Genomic DNA, 22,547 nt, shown 5'->3' on the forward strand with positions numbered 1-22,547 from the left:
GCTGGCATAACCGCAGTGTAAGAAAGTCAGAAGCCTTAAAACAGATTACTCGCAGTGGAATGCGTGAGTCAGCAACAGTCTGGAACTAGAGAGAGTGTCAGATTAACATTAATTCAAAACTTGAAGCAGTTTTAGTTAGCAACATTAAGAGACATATGGGACCTTGGGCTAGAAGCAGTACAAGCTTGGTGGAAGCTCAGATCTGAGGGTTCTTGGGATAGCAGGAATGTGATATCTGAAGAACTACAGGTAAGTAGCAGTCAAAGTTGGGAGCAGAACAAGTTTGAGACCCAAAACATATTCAGTTGTCAAAAAGACCTGAAGGAGTTTGGATGAGCAACAGCACATGACAAAAGGGAGCATGGATCAGCACGGTTGGAGTCTGGAGGAAGCTTGGGCAAGCAGCAGTGCGAGACCAGTGTGTTTATGGACTAAGAGAAATGCAGGCTTGTAACCTGATGAAGCCTGATTTAACATCAGTTCAACAAATAAGGAGGCATAGTTTAGGATATGTATATGGTCTAAGGGCACCTAGGTTAGAAGTAATGCGAGGCCAAAGGAAGAATGGCTTAGCAGCTGTGAAAGAAAATACATGATATTCAGCATCAAAATGTACAGCCAATCAACGATGTGGCAACCTCACAACTGGAACCTTTGATGCAGTTCAATTACAAAGAGAAGATACATTCGGGACACTAATGTGCTGGGATCAGATAGAGGTATGTAACATTACCAGAGACAACTTTTAAGGAGCAATATGGACCATACCCCCTACAAGCCAAAGCAATACCGTATGTCAGCGGGAAGCTCCTACACACCAAGTAAAGTTCCTGATCCCAAAGTTGTGCTCATGATACAGGCAAAGCCCACATCTGGACATAGGTCCTCATCCTGTGTGAGAAAGTGCCATCTTTCTTGCATCGGTATGCCCCCACTTTTTGCTGAATTGCTAATGTGCTTTGACTGCGTGTGCCCTGGGCTCCTGCCAATCAGGTGCCCAGGGCCTGTATTCCTTCCCTAAAACTATATTGAAGCTGAAACCCAATTGGCATCTCTGGCCACATGTCAGCCCCTGGTAAATGGTACCCTAGGTACCCAGGGCATTGCGACCTAAGAAGACCCCTAAGGGCTGCAGCACTTATTGTGCCACCCTTAGGGGCCCTGCCCCCTGACACCCACACACTGCCTGTGCAGACTGAGTGTCCTGGTGCAGAACTAAACAAGGAGTCGACATGGCACACATCCCTGTGTATCGCCCACACACCCACTGCCCTGGCATACATCAGTCACCTCTCTAGCTGGGTGCCCTATGAAACTTTTTGGGAGAAAAAGTGTCAATGTTATCCTATGAGAAAAATGTGTTCTCGGTTTCGAGGTAAGTAATCGGTCTTTTGAGTTAGGGTTCTGGGGTTAGACTCCGGGGTCTCCCAGGGTCAGTGATGCACTGTTGTTGCACCCTCAGCAGCACTCGGGCGGCCGGGTGCAGAGTGTTGAGACCCAATGTTATTCTATGGAGGATAGGGGGGCTCCGGTTGGTGGCGGCTGGCAAGCAGGCCACAGGGTTGTGGAAGCACAGCTCCTAGGGTTAAGCTCAGGGCAAGTTGAGGAGCAAAGGGGCACCCTCAGCGGCGCTAGGGCAGCTGGGTGAAGGTTACTGTTTTGAGGTCGGGTGCCCTGTTGATTTCAATGAAGATTCTCAGGGACAAAGAAACACTGCAGGCTAGGGGAAGAGGATCTTCCTGGAGAGACCAACACTTCGAGGGTAAGTTGGGATGGAGAGGGTTGATTAGGCACTGCTGGGTTGGGCACACAAGGTCGTGGGGAGTCGGGTGCAGGGGTGCCTTGGGACGTCGGATTTTCTTACCCACTCTGGTCAGTGTAGGAGGCTTAAAGCAGGTATGGGGTCGCTGGATCTCGCGTCAGGATCGCCGGGGGACCTCCTTGTGGTGTTTGTTCACTCAAACACTGTCCGGACTCGGCGGGTGCAGTGTGTGCTCGATTCACGGTTTCTGGCTGGCACCAGAAGCTGCAGTTTAAACACGTCCGGTGTTCACGGGAGAAACAGCTTGGAAAGTGAATGCAGGCAGATCCTCAGGGGTTTTTGAGATTGCTGGCCGCTGGACACGCCGGGGCTTTGAAGGAGCAGGTTCGAGGGGAGACAGGTCTGTAAGGCTGGGGCCAAGTCAGTGGGCGTTGTCCTCTTGTTAGTCAGTCAAAAATACTTTTATTGATTCATTAAAAAGGATGGCAAACCATCACAAAATACAAAACATTATATGAGCATTTTTTTTAAACATGAGAGAAAAAAAGACCTTAGAGTCGTTACCACGGTTAAAAAGTTAAAAAGCTGACAAGTAGTACAATACGTTTAAGAAAAGTCAGCGAGCAGGTTATTTGTTAGCTGCTTGGCTTAGATCAGTTTTTTCCAGTTCCTTTGCTGCTATTTTCCAGAATTTTATGGCACTACAGGAGAGGGGAATTGATAGCCCTCCAAGACACCTGATGACTGAGGTTCTGTATGTTATTATCTGTTCATTCCTTAAAATCTCCTGAAGAATGGATTTACGGGTTTTGAGTAAAAAGGGGCATATACATAGTAAATGTAGTAGTGATTCCTCACCTTGACAACAGAGGCGGCATTCCATAGATGACCATATAAATTCCCATTTTGGGGTCAAATCCTTTGAGGGGAATGATCCCATTCGTAGCAACATTAGGTAATGCTTTTTGTGGTAGAAAAGGTGTTCAGTCAGATAGTGTTCCAGCTTTAGCCTCTGTTAGGCCTGTATCACGGCCCAGGCATAATTTTTTGGGGGAAGATCGTTTTATCAGTTAACAAAGAGATCCACTTCATTGTGGCGTTCACCACACTTTTGAACCCAAAATGCGTTACTGGTGTAGACCAGGCCTCCTCTAGCTGTAATGCTGACAGAGATTCCTTCAGGATTGTCGTAGTCGAGTTAGATAGTCCTGCTTGATTTTCAATCTCAACCCAACAGCGGTGAGCTAAGTGTCATCTTCTGTCTCCCTCATCCTCCAATAGCACTTTACTAAGGTGCCTTGTCTGGCCAGGATCTGATTTTCCTATACCCAATCTATTCCATTTTTTAAAAAGTACACTTTCCCCCATTTTTTTACACTGCTATTTGCTGCACGGCTGCTCCTTTCTTAAGATGCTTTGAGCAAATATTTATGTATTTTTTGTTATTCTTTTCCTGCTCCAAGTGTGTCTGCCATCTTGAAACAGCAAAATAAACTTTTTAAAAAGCCTGCTGCATTATGAAGCAGACCGGAATTACGTTCCTCATGCTGATACTGCCCTAACATCATGATGCATGTACACATTTACAACATTGCACTTTTTTATGATGCTGCAGGGCAAGAACTAATTTTATTTAGGCCTAGCCTATACTGCATGCACTGTGCTACGAGATGTGCTGATTACAATTTGTTAGGCTTACAACCTACCCATAGCATACCATTGGTTCTTTTTGTAGTCACTCTCATTTGCATTTGCTTTATGCTTAGATCCTGTAGGCTTCAGTTACTTTTATGTGTTCGCTCCTCCCTGGAGCATGGACCAAGTACAATTGGGGCTGAGGGACCACGCCCCCTCACCGTTTGCCCTCAAAAACAGGGTCTGTCAGGCAGAGCAAAAGTCAGACTGACAGACACTGTTCATTTTCATGTCAGGCAGCCAGGAGCTAGACATGTGCTAAATGTGCAGGCTCCTGGTTGCTTGAGCTGAACTTTGCTGGGCTGAGAATGTCACGGCTCCTGCGTGATCTCCTCAGCTCAGCAAAGGTCCTTAAGGCCCTTCCCCTCAGTGACGAGGGGTAGAGTCACTCCTTGCCTTGAACCTGGGCGCTTCAGTTTTATGTCCTGAAGCATCCAAGGTCGAGTGTCAATCAATGACACTTCGTCACAGAGTGGGGTCGGGTCAGCAGCTTCACTGACACTATCCCACTCTGTGGCGACGTAGGGACTGTTGCCTTCCCTCACTGGCTAACCTTAGGTCAGTCAATGAGGGAAGGCAGCAGTCCCACGTCTCCTCGGACCTCTTAGGCAAAGCTGCAGATAAGTATTATTTTTAATTTTTAATTTAATGTTTGGTGCGTGCGTGTATGTTTGAATATATAGTAATTAGTGTTGTGAATGGATGTGTGTGTGTGCATGGCTGTGAGTATATGTGTGCGCGTCCCACCCACCCCCTCCCTCCTACAAATACCGGCCACCACTGCCAAGTACATGTGCTTGTCCTCGTCTTTGTTCCCCCTCTTCATAATGAAAGGCACAATGATTTTTTTTAATCAGTGTTTCAGCATTATTCCTGGGCGCCCAACATGCTTTCCTACTTTTAACACAGGCATACAGCTTCTCATTTATGTCGCTTTCACCATATCTAGCTAGCTTTCCTACTTGTAACACAGGCATATGGCTTATTTGTGTTGCTTTCACCCCTCATGCCAACTTTATTGATCGTTTAGTTACACCCACAATTGTACTACTCTACGCTATTCCACTCTATGGTACTCCTCTCAGCTCTACTCTACTCTACACCATGCCACTCTACGCTATTCCACTCTATGGTACTCCACTCAGCTCTACTCTACTCTACACCATGCCACTCTACGCTATTCCACTCTATGATACTCCACTCAGCTCTACTCTACACCATGCCACTCTACGCTAAGCCACTCCTCTCCACAGCACTCTACGCCACTCCACCCACACCACTCTATTCGTTGCCACTCTATTCGTTGCCATTCTACTATACGCCACTCCACCCACACCACTCTATTCGTTGCCACTCTATTCATAGCCATTCTACTCTACGCCACTCCACCCACACCACTCTATTCGTTGCCACTCTATTCGTTGCCATTCTACTCTATGCCACTCCACCCACACCACTCTATTCGTTGCCACTCCACCCACACCACTCTATTCGTTGCCACGCCACTCCACTCCACTCCGCTCCACCCACACCACTCTATTCGTTGCCACTCCACTCCACCCACACCACTCTATTCGTTGCCACTCTACGCCACTCCGCTCTACTTTCCTCTAAGCCATTTTCCTCTTAGTAGTATTGGCAAAAGATGATGGTGACGATGGAGAATTTATAAAGTGCAAAAACCTACTTTAGGAAAGAGTGTCCTAATATACAGACTCAAGTAGCAGAATTCACCAATCCGATTCATGCATGGTCCTATATATTGTTGGCAAACAGTAAGTTTTCCTAAGCGGACTCCGGTTCCGTTGGGCATACAAGGCACATGGCAGAGCTTTCCAGCCTTTGGCCAGCATAACAGCAAGGGAACAACCTCCTAGTCTCCTTTTCTGAACTTGGGGATTATAACTCAGCAGGCATGTTGGGAACTATGGGGCTCGTGCAGGCTGATACCTGGAGAACAACAAGGCCATGTAGGTTTTCTGGCCATGACTATAAAGTGCTTTATGGCACAGAGACAGAATGTAGACCGTTGGCCATGTATGTGGTATGCCATTATGTTGTTATACTGTGCACAGAGTCCAGGGATTTTCCAAAAGTGTACAGGGATCAATGTAAACCCCAAGATGCTCTATTAGTGGTAGTGTGGTCGAGAAGTCTTAGGCCTAAGCACAGAGAAGAGTAAGACATTTATTGCATTCACATGACCAATAGCTGACAACTCAAAAAGGAGAGCCAGACCAATTTTATAAAAAGTAAGCTTTGTTTGTATTTTATTTTAAGACTAGGAGCTTCGCAGTAAGATAAGTCCATTTTCAAATAGAAATACATTTCAATGTTATCCTATGGTGGAAAACAATAATGTGTTTATGAAGGTTAGTATCCAACTTACAGTTCCAGTCTTCGGGACCAAAAGTAAGCAAGGGGTGGCAAGGGTCAGGTGAGTACCAAAACTTCACCACCAGCGGCACAGGGGTAGCCGGGTGCAGAGGCCAAAAATCCGAGTTTGGCCCAATGCATTTCAATGGAGACTGGGGGGGGGGGGTGCTTGAAGCCACACTGCTTTCGGGTAGGTAAATCGGTTGCAGGAGCAAAGCTTTGGACGTTAGGTCAAGCACGGGGGCACAAAGCACCAAACATACACCACCACCAGCTATGGGGCAGCCGGGTGCAGGGTGCAATTTCGGCGTCAGGTGTCCAATGGTTTTTGATGGAGACTGAACAGGCTGCAGGCGTCGAACCAGAGGTTGCAGGAGGGAGACCAACGACAGCTGAAGTAAGAATGGATGTAGAGGGTTCGTAGGGGCACCGTTGGTTCTGCTCACGAAGGCCCAAGGGTTTCAGGTGCAGGTGGGACTTTCGATGTCGGGTTCTTCTTACTGGAGCCGGTCGTGGTCAGGGGAAGCCTCTGGATTCAGGCTGTAGGCATTGTCGTGGAGTCCAGGAAGGGTCAGCAAATGCTGGACTTGAGGTCAGCAAAACACACAAGATGATGGACAGAATGTTGCACAATGGCAAAACATTCACCCCCAGTCACAGATCTGGGTTTAATCCATCGTTATTTTGCTCACCAAGTCACCCCAGTTCAGACATGGCCATATGCAAATCAGTCTTGACCCTGTGCCTCATGGGAACAGTCCAGCCGAACTGCCAAGCCATGTCTTTCCTGGACCGGAATCAAGCGTTCTAGGACCGGTTTCTGGATATCAGCCGTCTTCAGCCAGGATAGCTTGACTCCAGTGGCTTAGTGAGCAAGTAACCCACGCCTGGGCATACCATTCCCACATAGGGTGAACAGCAAAACACACACGATGATGGACGGAATGTTGCACAATGGCAAAACATTCACCCCCAGTCACAGATCTGGGTTTAATCCATCGTTATTTTGCTCACCAAGCCACCCCAGTTCAGACATGGACTTGAGGTCAGGCTCACTGGGGAACCTGTTCTTGGTCAGTGGTCCACCTGGACATGGGCTGGAGGCATGGCTGCAAGACTCGTGGATCTGAACGGCACCAGAGTCCTTTGTGTTGGTTTCTTAGGGACAGAACCGCTGCTCTCAGGAGCTCTGGTCTTTTTCAAAGTTCAGGCAGTATTCCTCAGGTTTCTGGAAGTCGTTGGCTGCATGACAGGTGCCGTCTTCTCGCAGGGTCTTGGAAGCTGGAGACAGGCCGGTAGGGCTGGAGCCTAGTCAGTAGTCAATTTAAAGCTTTGCTGCACGGTGTCTTCTTTGTCTTTCTTCCTAGGTCGCTGATAACTAGCTTGAAGGTCTGAGGGAGCCCCCTAAATACTAGATTAAAGGGCGTAGCAGGTAGGACCAATGGGCACCTCACCTGGGGTGACTACACCCTCTATTATGCCTCTATAGACCTAGCCCTGATTGGAGGGGTCTATCCATCTTCAAGATGGCAGGGACTGAAAGATGTGCTTCACCTCGCCTCCCCCACCTTAGGGGTGGATTGGCAGGAGGGCACACCACCTTTTCTCCCGAGTTTTCCCACCAAAAGTGGGGATGTAAACCGGAGGTAGCCATCTGCTGCGTTACAAAGGCAGCAAGCCTTTGAAGCCTCCCCTTCGAGCACTGGCCATCCTGGGGAAGTAGGGGTGACACCTCTGTCCAGGATGCACATTATTTCTGGTCCTAGAGAGCAGAGGCCATGGGTCCAGAAACATGTCTGTGTGTGACAGGCTGCCTAAAGCCAGTCAGTGACCACACCAGCATAGGAAGGTTTTTAGGGGGCACCTCTGAGGTGCCCTCTGAGTCCATGATTTAATAAATCTCACACTAGCATCAGTGTGGATGCATTACAAGGAGTTGTTTGGTACCAAACACTACTGGTTTCAGTGAAGCCATCAAGGTGCTGGGAAACTGGAGTTGTTGAATTTCCGGGCCTTGTACTCCTTATGGCTTCCCTGTCACTTACAATATTTAAGATTTGACTTAGTATTGTAGAGGGCATATCCACTCATGCAGATATGCACTCACCTGTGGTACAGTGCACCTTGCTTTAGGGCTGTAAGGTCTGCTAGAGGGGTGACTTACCTATACCTTCATGCAGTGCTGGCTGGCATGGCACCCAGGCAGGGTGCCATCTCGACTTTGTTGTTTCTTCCCCTTACAGGGGCATACAAGCTAAAAGGGCAGTGGCATGTTTCTAGAAAGGGGGCCCCAGGGGTCCCTCTTCAGCTTCCAGGCCCTAGGTACCCAAGGTACCAATTACTAGGGACTTACAGGGGACATAACTACCTATTGTGGATAGGTTTTAGGGAAGAATCACTGGCACAGGAGACCTAGTTGGCAAGGACCCTGTGCGCTACAATCAAAACCACATCAAATACCAGGCAAAAAGTGGGGGCTAACCTTGTCACAAGAGGCACTTTCTCACAGAGAACTATAAAATAGCATCCTTGATGACTGGAAACCAGTGCAGTTTGACAAGCTGATTTGAAATAGATTTCCTTGAGCCCAAAATCAGCCCTGCTGCTAAATTACATAACAGCTGCAGTCTATGTGTACGACTACCCAAATATATCCTACATAGAAAATTACAGTAGTCCATACTGGTTAAAATCAGTGTGTGTATCAGGTCCATGCTTGAAGAGGAAGGTATGAAAGGAAGACATTTTCTATTAACTCCCAACATGCAAATACCTGTAGAGCAAATTATCTTGATATGATCCCTGAAGGAAAGATTTGCATCCACCCTGTTTACAAGCCTGATGCGATAGTTGTGTCAATGCTCCCAGCTTCTCAGGGCCAGCAGTCTGGAGGCAGTCGGTCTTAGTATCGGACTGGTGTGGATGATGGTATCAAAAGCAGCTGACAGACGTAACAAAAACACAGCCACCACCACCCCTAACACCCCATGCCCTCCCCACACATCATCTATAATACCTGTAATGCGCTCTGTGGCTTTCATTATGACATTCTCTGTGGAGAAACCGCTGCAAAAGCCTGACTGTGCCCTGTGTTATCGCTGGCGAGACTCTAGGTAATTCGGTTAACTGTTTGTTCACAACAGTCTCTGTCAGCTTAGCAAACAACGGATGCAAAGAGAAGGGCTGGAAATTAGCCATCACCATGGGATATAGTGATATATTTTTTAAAATATAGGAGTGACTAAACCTGCTTTCCCCTCTTTAGGAACAACAGCTGATATAAAAGTGAAATTGCACAGAGCAGTCGGGCAGGGAACGATGGTGGAGCTAACCACCTATAGTTGGTGTACAGAACATATATCCAGGGAAAAGGAGGAGGAGGAAATGGACAACAAATTCTAAATGGGAGGTGTCACCAGCAACTTGAAGCAGTTTACTGATTAGATTGCTGGGGGGAGGCGAAGACCGTTGGAGAAACACTACGCAAGATGGCAGACAAAATAATATGTTGCCTCCTTGCAAGGATAGAGAGAAAGAAACCCCAAACCAACTTTGAAGAACAGGATAGAAAATAAAATGCTTGAGTACATGCAACAAAGTTAATAAAGTGCAGTTAAATAGCACTAGATATCATTAAAATAAACCCCTTATAAAAGTATTATTTTAAACTTTGAGGCGCAGTCAGAATATCTGTATTAGAAAAGTCAAAATAAATATGTTCAGAACCAGTTTCGATAACCATTCCCAAAGACTGCCCCGACTTAGTGTTCACAACACTGTTTTGACCTCCAGCACTGAAAAAGAGGCTTGCATTTTGGATTTTTGATCGGTCAGTTTTTTTTCAAAAACAATTTTTATAGATAACAATTGTAAGCTCAACCCAGAACCCAGGACCTAAAACTCGATTTGGTTTAGGGACATATTTCTGGGATGAACTCGTTCTCGGGCTCAAGTTTAAAAAAACCTGACCTGTCAACAAGGACACAATATCCTATTCATTGAAGCAAACAAAATGGTTTGCTCTGTCTTGGATAGTTCCTCTTTGCATATCTCCATCATATAGCAACTATTATTAATTCTCTGTCATATTGGCACCTAATTTTCTCATGTGCTGCCCATCATGGACTCCTTACCCCATTTTCGCCTCCAATAAGGTGTGTCTCGTCCACAATAAAGAGGCTAACATTCTGCACATTCTTGCGCTGCTTCCAGCGACGGGATAGAATGTCCCACTTCTCAGGAGTGCTGATGATAATGTTGCCCTTGCCGAGAAGTTTCAGATCTGTGCTGGTTTCACCTGTCAGCAGCACCACCTTCTTGTACAGCTGGTCCTGGAACTTCTCAAACCAGTCCATAAACACCTGAGGGGAATCCAATGGCATTAATGAGACAGAAGATGGTAACTACACATTTAGCAAGCTCAGTCCACATTTTTGCAAGATATGTCTTAAGTTTTCATGCAGCGGAAACACTCTAGCAATCCCAAGCACATCCAGGAGTTTCCAAATATCACCTACTTGCTCAGCCAAGGCTTCCATAGGGGTGATGTACACACAGCGTCCCTCTGAGTTCTGCAGCAACATCCTCAGGATGGCAAACTCTGCACAAATGGTCTTCCCACTACCCGTAGGGGCACCGATAAAGACATTATCATCACTGTTATACACTGTGTTAAACACTGTAACAGAGAAAAGAGGCTGTGTTATTCAGAAGGTAACAACAATGCCCATAATGTTATATACTGAATATTAAACAGGCATGGGAAAAAACAAGCTCCCGAAATGGTAGACAGAATACCATATCGACAACATGGCAGTGATAGCCAGGAGGAGCATTTCCAAAGAAAGATTCACCCACCTTGGGTCTGTATCGGATTAAAGAAAGGGAACTTGTCCTGGTAAAGACTCTCAAAGGCACTGTTCCTCAAGGCAGACACAGGCAGAGGCTGTAGATCCAGTAACTCAGTAGGTGGTGGATATTTCTCAGGCAGGATGAGATGGCGGAAGGATACAGGCAGCTGAGTCTCACAAGCTGCAGTAGGAAGAAAAATAATCAGGCAATACACATAAATCAGTGTGAAAAGGTAAATGTAAAATAGTCAGTGAGACAATGTCTAGGACTAGGACTACCTGAATGAAATGAGGGTGCAGCATACAGAACATTACAACTAATCTATCAGAAAGACGATGCTTAAAGTCAGGTTGGGAGTACATACATAGAAACAAGACCAAGGAGAGCAAGACCTAATTATGTGCTAGAAAACTGCAGCAGAGAGTGGCGCATAAAGTTATTTTAACAGAATAACACTAGTTAAATTAGCTCTGTAGTACGTGCCTGTTATATTTCCCATTTCAACCAGTTCACATTTCTCTTAATATGAAACACTGCAAAAAAAATAACCTAGAAAATCTTTATTCCACCCACAGATAATATACGTCACATGCATGCAGCACCACATGCTTCGGTAATCACCTATTAAGAGGCAAGCAACCTTTCTCAAAATAAGTTTCATGCTGCACAGGGCATAAATCCTTAGTAGAGAGCTACCACATGGCACTCCCCACCAGAAAGAGCACACAAAACTGATGTGGAGGAGGCAGTAGAGTAAATGGCTGAAGACTTGGTCTGGTTGTGGAGATGTCTTGTGCTTCAATGTCCGTTTTTCTTTTTTTAAATGAAATCCACCTATTGTAGTAACATCTAGTGATAGCTGTTTTCCATGCTGTGCCTGTTACAAATGATGAAGAGCAGTAGCAAACCACTGTCATGCATCATTCTAGTCTCACACCATTCTTGTCACTCACCACTGAACTGAACGCGTGTGACCACACCCAACTGCATTCAGTGGACACAAAGCAACAGTCCTCCTATTTTCCTGTGACCCTGAAGAAAAAGTTACTTAATGGGTTATGTAAAGCAGTCTGATCCTTGTGTTGCAGTCCCCAATACAGAATGTAGTCAGTAATGGTTGGTAAAAGCCTGGATGAATCTTAAGGTGACTGCGGATTTAAAAAATAGGAGCATTTCTTAACTCCATCCATGCTAATAATGCAACACCAAAAGCTAAAACTTTCAGTAATGCAAGACCTATTGCATTGTAAATGCTTGTTAAAATTACTTGCTGACTGTAGAAGCTGTAAAATTCAAACACTAGGAATTAAACACACCAAGAAAGTGCCAAACAAGGAAAAAGTTTACTCCAGTCAGTTTTTAATCAGCGGCCGCACGTCATCCAGAGCTAAGCCTGATTTTCGACGTACAATTTACATGGCGTTTACAGAAAATGGCCTGGTCCGAATAGTAGTAAAAGTGCAATAAGGATCGGTCCAACGATATCATGAGTGCATAAAAGCACTTCAATTTAATCGCTCTATTTGTTCCACAACTGAATGCTATGCTGAAGAGAATAGTCGACAATTAAACATACATTTGGGCACGTGTGCACAAATACAAAGAATAGTATTTTGCACTTTGGGATTAAATGATATTAAAGAAGTGCTACTATGTTTCATCTAAAGACCAGATGAGACATAATCGCTTTACAGGTTTCACATTGTATAATGCAATGTTGCTGGAGGATTTCTATGGACTGTCTCAGATTCAGTTCTGTGGGTCCCCTGTATACAAGAAGCACCCAAGGCGAAATCCAACACCAGGAGCATGGCTAATGGGCACTTTGGCTTAGGATGCAATGTGCTGTTGAGCCTCACTCGGCATAGCCTATCTGCGACTACATTATGCGGCCTTGTTGCAAGGCCTTAGCGGTCAAGACAAGATATCGAACTCTTCCTCTACATGCTCCTCTCCCTTACACCACGCTGCTCAGCCTATCCTCGTATTTCACACGGCCCTTACATGAACCCTTGTCATACGCTTTCTTGCATCTTTTACTGCAAGCCCGCCTTTGCCCCATATTGAAGGTTCTTCTCCAATATCACAGAATAACCCAAATCTCTCTGCGGGTCCCATCACTCTGGACTCTAAACTGCCCTTTCAGTTAAAGCTCCTGTAGTTCTCGGCGTCAATCTTACTGCCCCCGTTACATACATCCCATATCAACTCCATGTGTCAGACTGACTATATCAAGCTTCTTAGTCGGGGCCACCGCATCCCTGACACTTTCACGTTCATATGTGCTTTTTATGTTGTTATAGATCTGGTTAGCGACCTTACAAACATTGCCATGCACTTTTTTTCAACATACATGTACTATTAACACATGGATCAATATATTTTTTTAAAAACGTATAAAAGTGCTGTTTCTCTGCTCATCACCACGTCCGCTTCAGGCCCTCGCTGGAGCTCCACTGTCATGCTCGTCTGAAGGGTGCCACTTACTTCACATCTTTGGGTTTTTGCCGCTCACAGAGCCATTTTCACCAGAAGTCTCTTGTGTAAAGGCAGGCATTTCAAAGGCTCTTCAATGAACTTCCAGATGAAGTTATTTTCTCCCTCTCACCTGGATACTCAGATTACTCTATGTCTAAAAATATCCGGTGTACACCACTGAACTTTGCCTCAACATTTCACCGTTTCGGGGTGTGGTGGTTCAGTTGAAGAGCACCTAGCCTACACCTGTCATGAGTTGCTAGGAAGGGGAGGGGAACCCCAGACCGTGTCACTTGTAACCCCGCACCCCCATCTCGTTCTTTCCCCACCTCAACACACTGCTCTTCCTCACCAGGGAGCGTAGAATTCCACCAGGATGAGTCTGCGCTGCTTGGTTTCAGACTTGAAGTTTTCATCGGTGAACTTGAGCATGTCAGAAGCGGAGGCAATGCCGAAAAACAACAGGGCAAAGGTAGATGGAAGTAGAAGGGCGAAGCGGGCCATGTTGAACAAATCAGCAGGCTAGGAGGGTGCGGGTCCTGTCACTGCAGCTCCCCGGCTTCCTCAGCTCTGGACTCTGCAGAAGAAGGAAAGCAGCGGCCCCAGATCACCGGAAGTATCACACACACCCAGACACAGAGTGTGGCAAGAGCGGATTGGCTGTCAGCTAGCCGCGTCACGTTATCCTTAACCAATAGAAATACTCAACGATTTCAAGAATGGCTAGAGTGGATCTGGTGGCACCATGGGAGTGAAGAACATCCCCATCAGCCTATATGTGAAAAGCAGAGCATGCGTTTCACGAAACCATTAGACGACGGAGCTGGCCCATGGTAATAGGTTGGCTGTACACATATCACGGGGCATCGATGTGTTTCACAAATTAAAAACAACAAGAAATACAAGCCTGCGAGGGGTGCGCGCGTCACAGCGAGCGATCAGTTTTCAATTATCGCGCCCGTGTCTGGGCACGATAATTGAAAACAGATGTGGCCTGGGGGGTAACTGACACCAATAGGCCGTGGGAGAAGCAAAGGTGGAATATGCACCCGCCTTTGCCCAATTGCGTGCTGTCTTTATTTGAAAGACACAAGCAAAGCCACTTAGCATGTAAGAAAGAAAAAAAAAACACACACACACACAAGCGTGTAGTGAGTTTGGGCAGCTTTCTGAAGTCCCTTACTAAAAGTCGAGCAAGCAGCGCATGCGTGCAGCTCCAGGCTAGACCTGAAAAGCAGTTTTGACTTCCTGGCATCATTTGTTTTATCTGGGTACTAACTGAGGACTCACTGAACATCGAACATGTAGGACACTAATTCCTTTCAGGAAAGATGGTTTTATTAAGAAGGATGGAACAAAAATGGCTTGCCTTACCCTGATATCTGAAAACACTGTGTGGAGGAACAAGGAAAGTTTTCTTACAGTATTTATGTATGACTCCTGAGAGCATGTGGCTTATTTCTCTTGGAACCTATTGGATGAAATAATAGCCAAGAGGAAGGCAGTTTTCCAGGACTTGCTGGGGGGGAGGGGGGGCGCAGATCTCTGTGTGAGAGCTTGGAATATTATAAACTTTAGAGTTCACTGGATGAGAAAGTCTCCTATTTGGTGAAACACTCCAAGACCCCTTTAAGACACACTTGTCCCACATGAGGCCTACTTCCTTAAATCCGGAAGAACAGTACTGCAAGTCATCTGTAAGTGTACCTATACAGTGAATGTTTCTCCCATTGGATAACATTACCGCATAAAAGAGTACCTAAAGGTCGAAAAAAAACACTCAACTGTGGATACAGCCCCAACACCATACAGACAACATAGTGGGAACTAACAATTGGAACTAAGTGTGATTATATTTGAGTTAAAACTCAAGGGCATAGGGAAAAATTCCCATCAGAAACCACACTGTACCGCCCTCTTTTGCATCATTTGGGTACTCCTTGCCCAGGAGACATAACAAAACACAACAAACGGCTAGTTGTTATCTTAGCCGTATTCAAATGTGCATGAAGTATCCTTATAAAGGGAGGTCGTGTAAAAGTTTACAGTGTTGGTGTGGCTAATGAAAAAGCAGTGTGAAAGTGAGTGAAAAAAGTGAAAGGTGCAATACTTAAAATTAGATAGGCTAGGTGGATATAAATGATTTATTGGTATCCCCCAGACTTCCAACTCTAAAAACTCGGTGCAAACACAGATTTAACAAAATATCCGTGATCAGTAGTGGTCAACATGTTTCAGCATATCAACGAACATTTTTCATGCCTTCTTCAGGACCCGTTGTAACATAACTACTGCTTTTTGTGTGAAAGATAAAAAGTCATATCACCTGAAACATCCAGGTTGTTAGTACAACCACATACTGTTGTCGCACCACGTCAGACACAACATCCACAGGAGCGGATATGTAAAACACATGACAAGACATTGTGTCAGTTTCATTAAGATGTTCTCAAAGTAGTGTCATACATCTCAATGACTACCAGAGTATAATAATCACATTCATTTGCATTGGTTATAAACCACTCACCCATTTGTTGTGGTTGTTGCGCTTCACCCCACCTGGCTACAGCTCAGGTTTAGAGGAGCATAGCTCTAAATTGAAAAGCGAAGGAGTAAAAACAAAAATCACATTCATGGCTTCTTGTGTCTTATAGTAATTATCTGTTTGGAAACTGTATGGCTATGTTGTTTCAATGAAGGTAAAAAGGTGGATTCGTGATGTTGTTCTAAATCCACATTATCAGAGGACCATTATATTTAAAAATAGCCAAAATGGAGTAGCTTATCTGATGAGGCGGTGTATGTATTTCTAACGCCAAAAATCGAAAGCCATCAGCTTTAATGTAGGCCCCCGTGTCTGATAAATCCTCTTGACATGTAAACAATATGGTGAACTAGCATTGAACATTCCCCAATTTCATAACTCAATGATTCTAAGTACGTTAATCATAGGCATGCCTGAAAACAGCGTAACGCAACATCATAAGTGCCCTGTGCGCTGCGTATACGTGCCGGTTAATGCTCCCGTGTCTGATAGATCCTCTCGACGTGTATTAAACAAGCATTCCCCAATTCTGTTAAATACGCTAATCTTAAGCATGCCTGAAACCAGTGTGGCGCAACCGCGTATAAGTCCTAAACGCTGCAAATGCGTGCCAGTTTGTTCGAGCGGTAAAAGACTTTTTTCAGCACAGAAGGGTAAAGGGGTCCCACTCACCTGTCCGTCGGTGTCTCCCGGCAGTCTTCCGAACTGTCTGGGGAGGCACCAAACGGCAGACGATTGCCATATTTAACCCGGAAGTGTACCGCGCAAGATAGCGTCGGTAACATGACTCTCAGGTTAGGCGGGAGTTGTAGTCCGTATTCTCCCGTTTCTGTAGTTCTACAGTGGCAATGATTGGAACACTTATTATTTTTGTTGTGTGATAATCACACAGAAATGAGACAGAGTCGCATTGCAATTTATACATAATGAGCGCTCACCTTTAATAATATTTGTAGCGCTAGCTCGATATTTTAGGTGCCATGGTTGTTATTCTCTAAGCTTACTATAATATTTAGAATATATATAAGCGCTGTGATTGGAAATTTCAGCTCTTTGTATTATGTAAAAACTATCCCTGTTATCATAAGACTACGTATTAACATCTCATGAAACACCTGTAGTAGTGTTCCTCGTGCTAGCTCGATATTTAAGGTGGCATGATTGTAGTTTTTTAGCTTATTGTAGTTTCTTATGAGCGCTGTGATTGGGTACTACAGTTATTATTTATATGTGTATGAAAAACGATCATTGCTTCCATCAGAGTGGATCTAATGTTTATGAATCACAGTGTATTATATATGGATTCATTTTATGATTGTTGAACATATGTGCTGCTATAAGATAGCTTTGAGATGTAGCTAGCGCTACAAATATTATTAAAGGTGAGCGCTCATTATGTATAAATTGCAATGCGACTCTATATCTCATTTCTGTGTGATTATCACACAAGAAAAATAATAAGTGTTCCAATCATTGCCACTGTAGAACTACAGAAACGGGAGAATACGGACTACAACTCCCGCCTAACCAGAGTCATGTGACCGACGCTACCTTGCGCGGTACACTTCCGGGTTAAATATGGCAATCGTCTGCCGTTCGGTGCCTCCCCAGACAGTTCGGAAGACTGCTGGGAGACACCGACGGACAGGTGAGTGGGACCCCTTTACCCTTCTGTGCTGAAAAAAGTCTTTTACCGCTCGAACAAACTGGCACGCATTTGCAGCGCTTAGGACTTATACGCTGTTGCGCCACACTGGTTTCAGGCATGCTTAAGATTAGCATATTTAACAGAATTGGGGAATGCTTGTTTAATACACGTCGAGAGGATCTATCAGACGCGGGGGCATTAACCGGCAGGTATACGCAGCGCACAGGGCACTTATGATGTTGCGTTACGCTGTTTTCAGGCATGCCTATGATTAACGTACTTAGAATCATTGAGTTATGAAATTGGGGAATGTTCAATGCTAGTTCACCATATTGTTTACATGTCAAGAGGATTTATCAGACACGGGGGCCTACATTAAAGCTGATGGCTTTCGATTTTTGGCGTTAGAAATACATACACCGCCTCATCAGATAGGCTACTCCATTTTGGCTATTTTGAAATATAATGGTCCTCTGATAATGTGGATTTAGAACAACATCACAAATCCGCCTTTTTACCTTCATTGAAACATAGCCATGCAGTTTCCAAACAGATAATTACTATAAGACACACGAAGCCATGAATGTGATTTTTGTTTTTACTCCTTCGCTGTTCAATTTAGAGCGGTGCTCCTCTAAACCTGAGCTGTAGCCAGGTGGGGTGAAGCGCAACAACCACAACAAATGGGTGAGTGGTTTATAACCAATGCAAATGAATGTGATTATTATACTCTGGTAGTCATTGAGATATATGACACTACTTTGAGAACATCTTAATGAAACTGACACAATGTCTTGTCATGTGTTTTACATATCCGCTCCTGTGGATGTCGTGTCTCTGACGTGGTGCGACAACAGTATGTGGTTGTACTAACAACCTGGATGTTTCAGGTGATATGACTTTTTATCTTTACACAAAAAGCAGTAGTTATGTTACAACGGGTCCTGAAGAAGGCATGAAAAATGTTCGTTGATATGCTGAAACATGTTGACCACTACTGATCACGGATATTTTGTTAAATCTGTGTTTGCACCGAGTTTTTAGAGTTGGAAGTCTGGGGGATACCAATAAATCATTTATATCCACCTAGCCTATCTAATTTTAAGTATTGCACCTTTCACTTTTTTCACTCACTTTCACACTGCTTTTTCATTAGCCACACCAACACTGTAAACTTTTACACGACCTCCCTTTATAAGGATACTTTATGCACATTTGAATACGGCTAAGATAACAACTAGCCGTTTGTTGTGTTTTGTTATGTCTCCTGGGCAAGGAGTACCCAAATGATGCAAAAGAGGGCGGTACAGTGTGGTTTCTGATGGGAATTTTTCCCTATGCCCTTGAGTTTTAACTCAAATATAATCACACTTATTTCACATTGTTAGTTCCCACTATGTTGTCTGTATGGTGCTGGGGCTGTATCCACAGTTGAGTGGTTTTTTCGACCTTTAGGTACTCTTTGGTGTATTGAGAGACTGTTGTGGGGCATGTACCTAAGGTGAGTCGTTAAATTCGCCCTTGGACCCTCTTATTAAAGTGTTTGTTCTTTGTTAACATTACCGCATTCCAGGCTCATACCTTAAATCTGACAGCTGTCATTTTCTACTGCTTTACTGTAAAATTCAAGAAGTACTAACCTGATTACGAAGCTCTTGGTGTCTAAAATTAAATCAAAATATGTAATTTTTCTAAATTGGTCTTGAGTTTCTTCTTGAGTGTGTGTCTCATTTAATAACTGTGTGCAACAAATGGTTAACACTACCTTCTGATAATCCTAAACTGCTCACCCACACTACCACAAAAGAGAGCATTTGGGATTATTCATTTAAGCCCATTAAGTCAATATGGGTAGTCTGGACTCTCTACACAGTGTACCCTATTTTGGTAGAAAATGCCAGCTTCCTACAGCAGCTCTTAGGGATCCTGTTTGGTACCCATGCCCCAGATACCAGGGGTACCACTCACGAGGGACTTACAGGGGAGCTATACTGTGCGCCAATTGTGTTGCAATTAGAATATTTTAACTTGTTTTTAGGGATATTTCACTGGCACTGGGACATGGTTAGGAGAGTCCCAGTGCACATCAGTCGGAAAACATCAGTACCAGTGGCAAAAAGAGGGGGTGACATTGACAAAAAAGGGCACTTTCCGACAGTGACTAACAAAAAAAGCCTGAAGTTCACTCACAAGCCAAGCCAAGGTAAGGTCATGGCAACAAGGAACACAGTCTTGATAGATAGGAGACAAAGAGCAGCTGTGAAGTGGTTCGATAATTAAGGACTAGATTAAGGTTCCATTGGGGCATGACAAAGGGACATGGGCGGAGAAATATGTTGTAACCCTTTCAAAAACCAAATCTAGGGGACTTTAACACAGACGGCTGATTTGGTAACAGTAAGGCCGAATGAGAACCTTTAACTGAGCCCAAAGCTTGCCGAGCAAAATACAGAATAACCAACTGATCGTCAGATAAGTTGGCCTGGAGGAGGTTAATCTGACATGTGCTGCACCAAACCACAAATTTGTTCCAACAACAGGCATACGCTGTTTCGTTGAGGGCCGCCTGGCTGCCAAGATGACATCAACCACCTCTGGAGGAAGGTCCTAGGTGCTTAGCTGTCACCTCTCAATCTCCAAGCATGAAGGTGAAGATTGCGAAGACCCACTTGAAGAATCCCGCCCAGTAGCTTTGGCAGCAGGTCTTCCTTGTGGGGCAGCCGGATCAGAGGACATATGCTCAAGCACAGGAGTTCTGGATACTATACTTTGTGCCCAATCCAGAGCCAATAGGATGACTTGGGCCTAGTCTGCCCTGATATTCTGGAGAACTCTGGTCAGGAGTGGTATCGGCGGAAAGGCATGTAGGAGTCCAGAGTTCCACTCAAGACAGAACACGTCTCCAAGCGAGAGACAATTTGGAAAATCCTAAATGCAGAAAAGTTGACACTGCGTTCATGGCGGTGGCAAAAAGATGGTGGTTATCGCCACCTCCAGGTTTAGCTACAATTTGTGACCCGCTAGGTGTCGACTGCTGAGCTCATTTGTCCTGGCATTCAATGAGCCTACCAGGTGGTTCACCACTAGGAAAATACCTTGGTGATCCAGTCATTTTCAGAGGTACAAGGACTCCTGGCAGAGGGTCTGTAACCCCACCTCACCCACTTTGTTGCAGTACAACATAGCGTTGGTGTTGTCTGTGAGCACCTGACCCAGTCTCCTCTTGATGGATGGCAGGAAGGCTTTCAACACCAAGCAGACCGCTCTCAGCTCCAGAAAGTTGATGTGGAGCCGGGACTCCGACGGAGACCAGAAGCCTTTGATCTCCACCTATCCCAGGTGGCGACCCCAACCCAGAAGCGATGCATCGGTCACCACTGCCAGCTCTGGGTGTGGAAGGGAAAGGGGTCTACCACTGACCCAATCGTGGTACACCAACTACCTCTGCAGGTGTTTCTCATTCTCTTCCAAAATCTGAATGTGGTCGAAGAGGTCTCCTTGATGTTGATCTGACACTTAAGATCTCACTGTAGAGCCCACATATGCCACCTGGTATGCTCCAACAGCAGGTCATCAGTCTCAACAGCCTCAGAGTCGACCCTCACTGAAATCCAGGCCTGAGGTTGAAATATTGGGATCATAGCCTGAATGTCATAGAAACTCTTTTCTGCATTGCTCCTGTAGCTCCCTCCTGCACTTGGGTAATATTCTGGTGGTGACCCCGCTCTCCTGGGGGTCACCATGAGCCACAAACGAGGGCTTTCTTTGTGAAGCTGCAGTGAAATTGACAAGCCCCGTAGGGCATTATGGGGCGCTCCTCAAGAGCGGTGTGAATTTTAAAACAGTGGATCTCCTGTTGTGCTGGGGAGAGCCGCAATGCTGATTTCTTTTTGTTTTTTTTCAAAATTGCACTGCTTTGCGCCACAGCTTCACATTCTTCAGGGTGCCCAGTACCACCCGCAGAATGGATTAAGAGCGCTGGCTTATTACGATAATTTTACTAACAGCAAACAGTCATCAAACACAAGAGTTAAAAATGTATTCGAAAAAATCCCTAAACTTTCATAAGTGATTTCGTTTAAAATACAATTTGATTACTTTTAAGAGCTAAAGTTCATTTTATTTTCAGACAAGCATGTATAAGAATTCTCCATGTTAAAGTTGGCTTGGGGGCTACAAATTGGTTGACTAGTTCAACACATTAAAGAAATGGTGATCCTAACAGTCTGAGAGCACTCTGAAAGAGGACTAGGGGATGGTAAGAGGCATTGTAGTCTAGTGCTGCAGACCATCTTCCTAGCACCAGGTACATTTGATGTACCTTCCAGGAATGTTTAAATACTCCAAAGGAGTTGTAAGTGTAGATAGAAAAGGCTCCAAATTTCAAGGGGGAGGGGTGTTATTTTGCTTTTGACTGGCAAGAACTGTATGATTGTTAAGCTCAACGTTAACAATTATAGTTGATTCACATTAAAATTATACTCTCAGGTACTACACAACAAAGAGTACCCTTGCAAATGTTAAAGGTGTGCTAGTAGAGCTGTGTATGAATAGGAGGCCTGGAGTAGCAGGGCATCCCATTTCCAGTTTAGAATGCACTAGATTTGTAAATGTGTGGAGTCTAACAAAAACAAACTCTTATCCTCAATAAAATAGAAGTGCACCGGCAGAGCAAAGATACACACAAAATTAGGTTGCAGCAGTGACTTACAGAGCCAACGGTCAGACACCACCCTGATGAAGTACTGTGGTGGAAGAGGCTCAAAAACTGGAACGAAGAAGGTGATGAGGTGCTCATCCTGTGCGTACTTGGCTTTGAGCAGGAAATACTCATGGTGCAGGATTACCTCACTGTCCACGTCCTCCACTAAAATCCAGAAGGCTTCTGAAGATCCATGCACCTGAATGAGAAAGCATAGGTCAAAATCAAATTCTCCAAACATTGTTGAGCACTCTTCAAAGAAGCTGTACCAGCACAATAAACAACATTTAACATTGATAGGCTCTCATTTTGATCCAACATTGTCCTGGAAGGATCATTAACCCCTTGCATGCTGATGACAGCCCCCGTCCGTCATGTACCGCGGTGCTCGTGTGCTGATGACGGCTGGGGGCCGTCATGAACCCGCCCGCTCGCGATTTTGCCACACAGGCGCAGAATCGCGGCCGCATGCAAGGGGTTAAATGCCCAC

The 22,547-nt window shown here is 45.0% G+C and overlaps 1 protein-coding gene across 1 annotated transcript in view; it reads right to left on the reverse strand.

Moving 5' to 3' along the window:
- SNRNP200 (small nuclear ribonucleoprotein U5 subunit 200) overlaps positions 1-22,547 on the reverse strand; it is a 442,987-nt gene that overhangs the window by 140,218 nt on the left and 280,222 nt on the right. The window contains exons 28-31 of the mRNA XM_086943332.1: positions 22,067-22,256; positions 10,691-10,864; positions 10,351-10,511; positions 9,967-10,194 (exon numbers count right to left, since the gene is read on the reverse strand). Of these exons, the coding sequence (XP_086799458.1) occupies positions 9,967-10,194; positions 10,351-10,511; positions 10,691-10,864; positions 22,067-22,256 (753 nt within the window). The remainder of the gene's footprint in view (positions 1-9,966; positions 10,195-10,350; positions 10,512-10,690; positions 10,865-22,066; positions 22,257-22,547) is intronic.

The sequence above is a fragment of the Lissotriton vulgaris genome, chromosome 11, assembly GCF_964263255.1.
Source record: "Lissotriton vulgaris chromosome 11, aLisVul1.2, whole genome shotgun sequence".
NCBI classification, from domain to species: Eukaryota; Metazoa; Chordata; class Amphibia; order Caudata; family Salamandridae; genus Lissotriton; species Lissotriton vulgaris.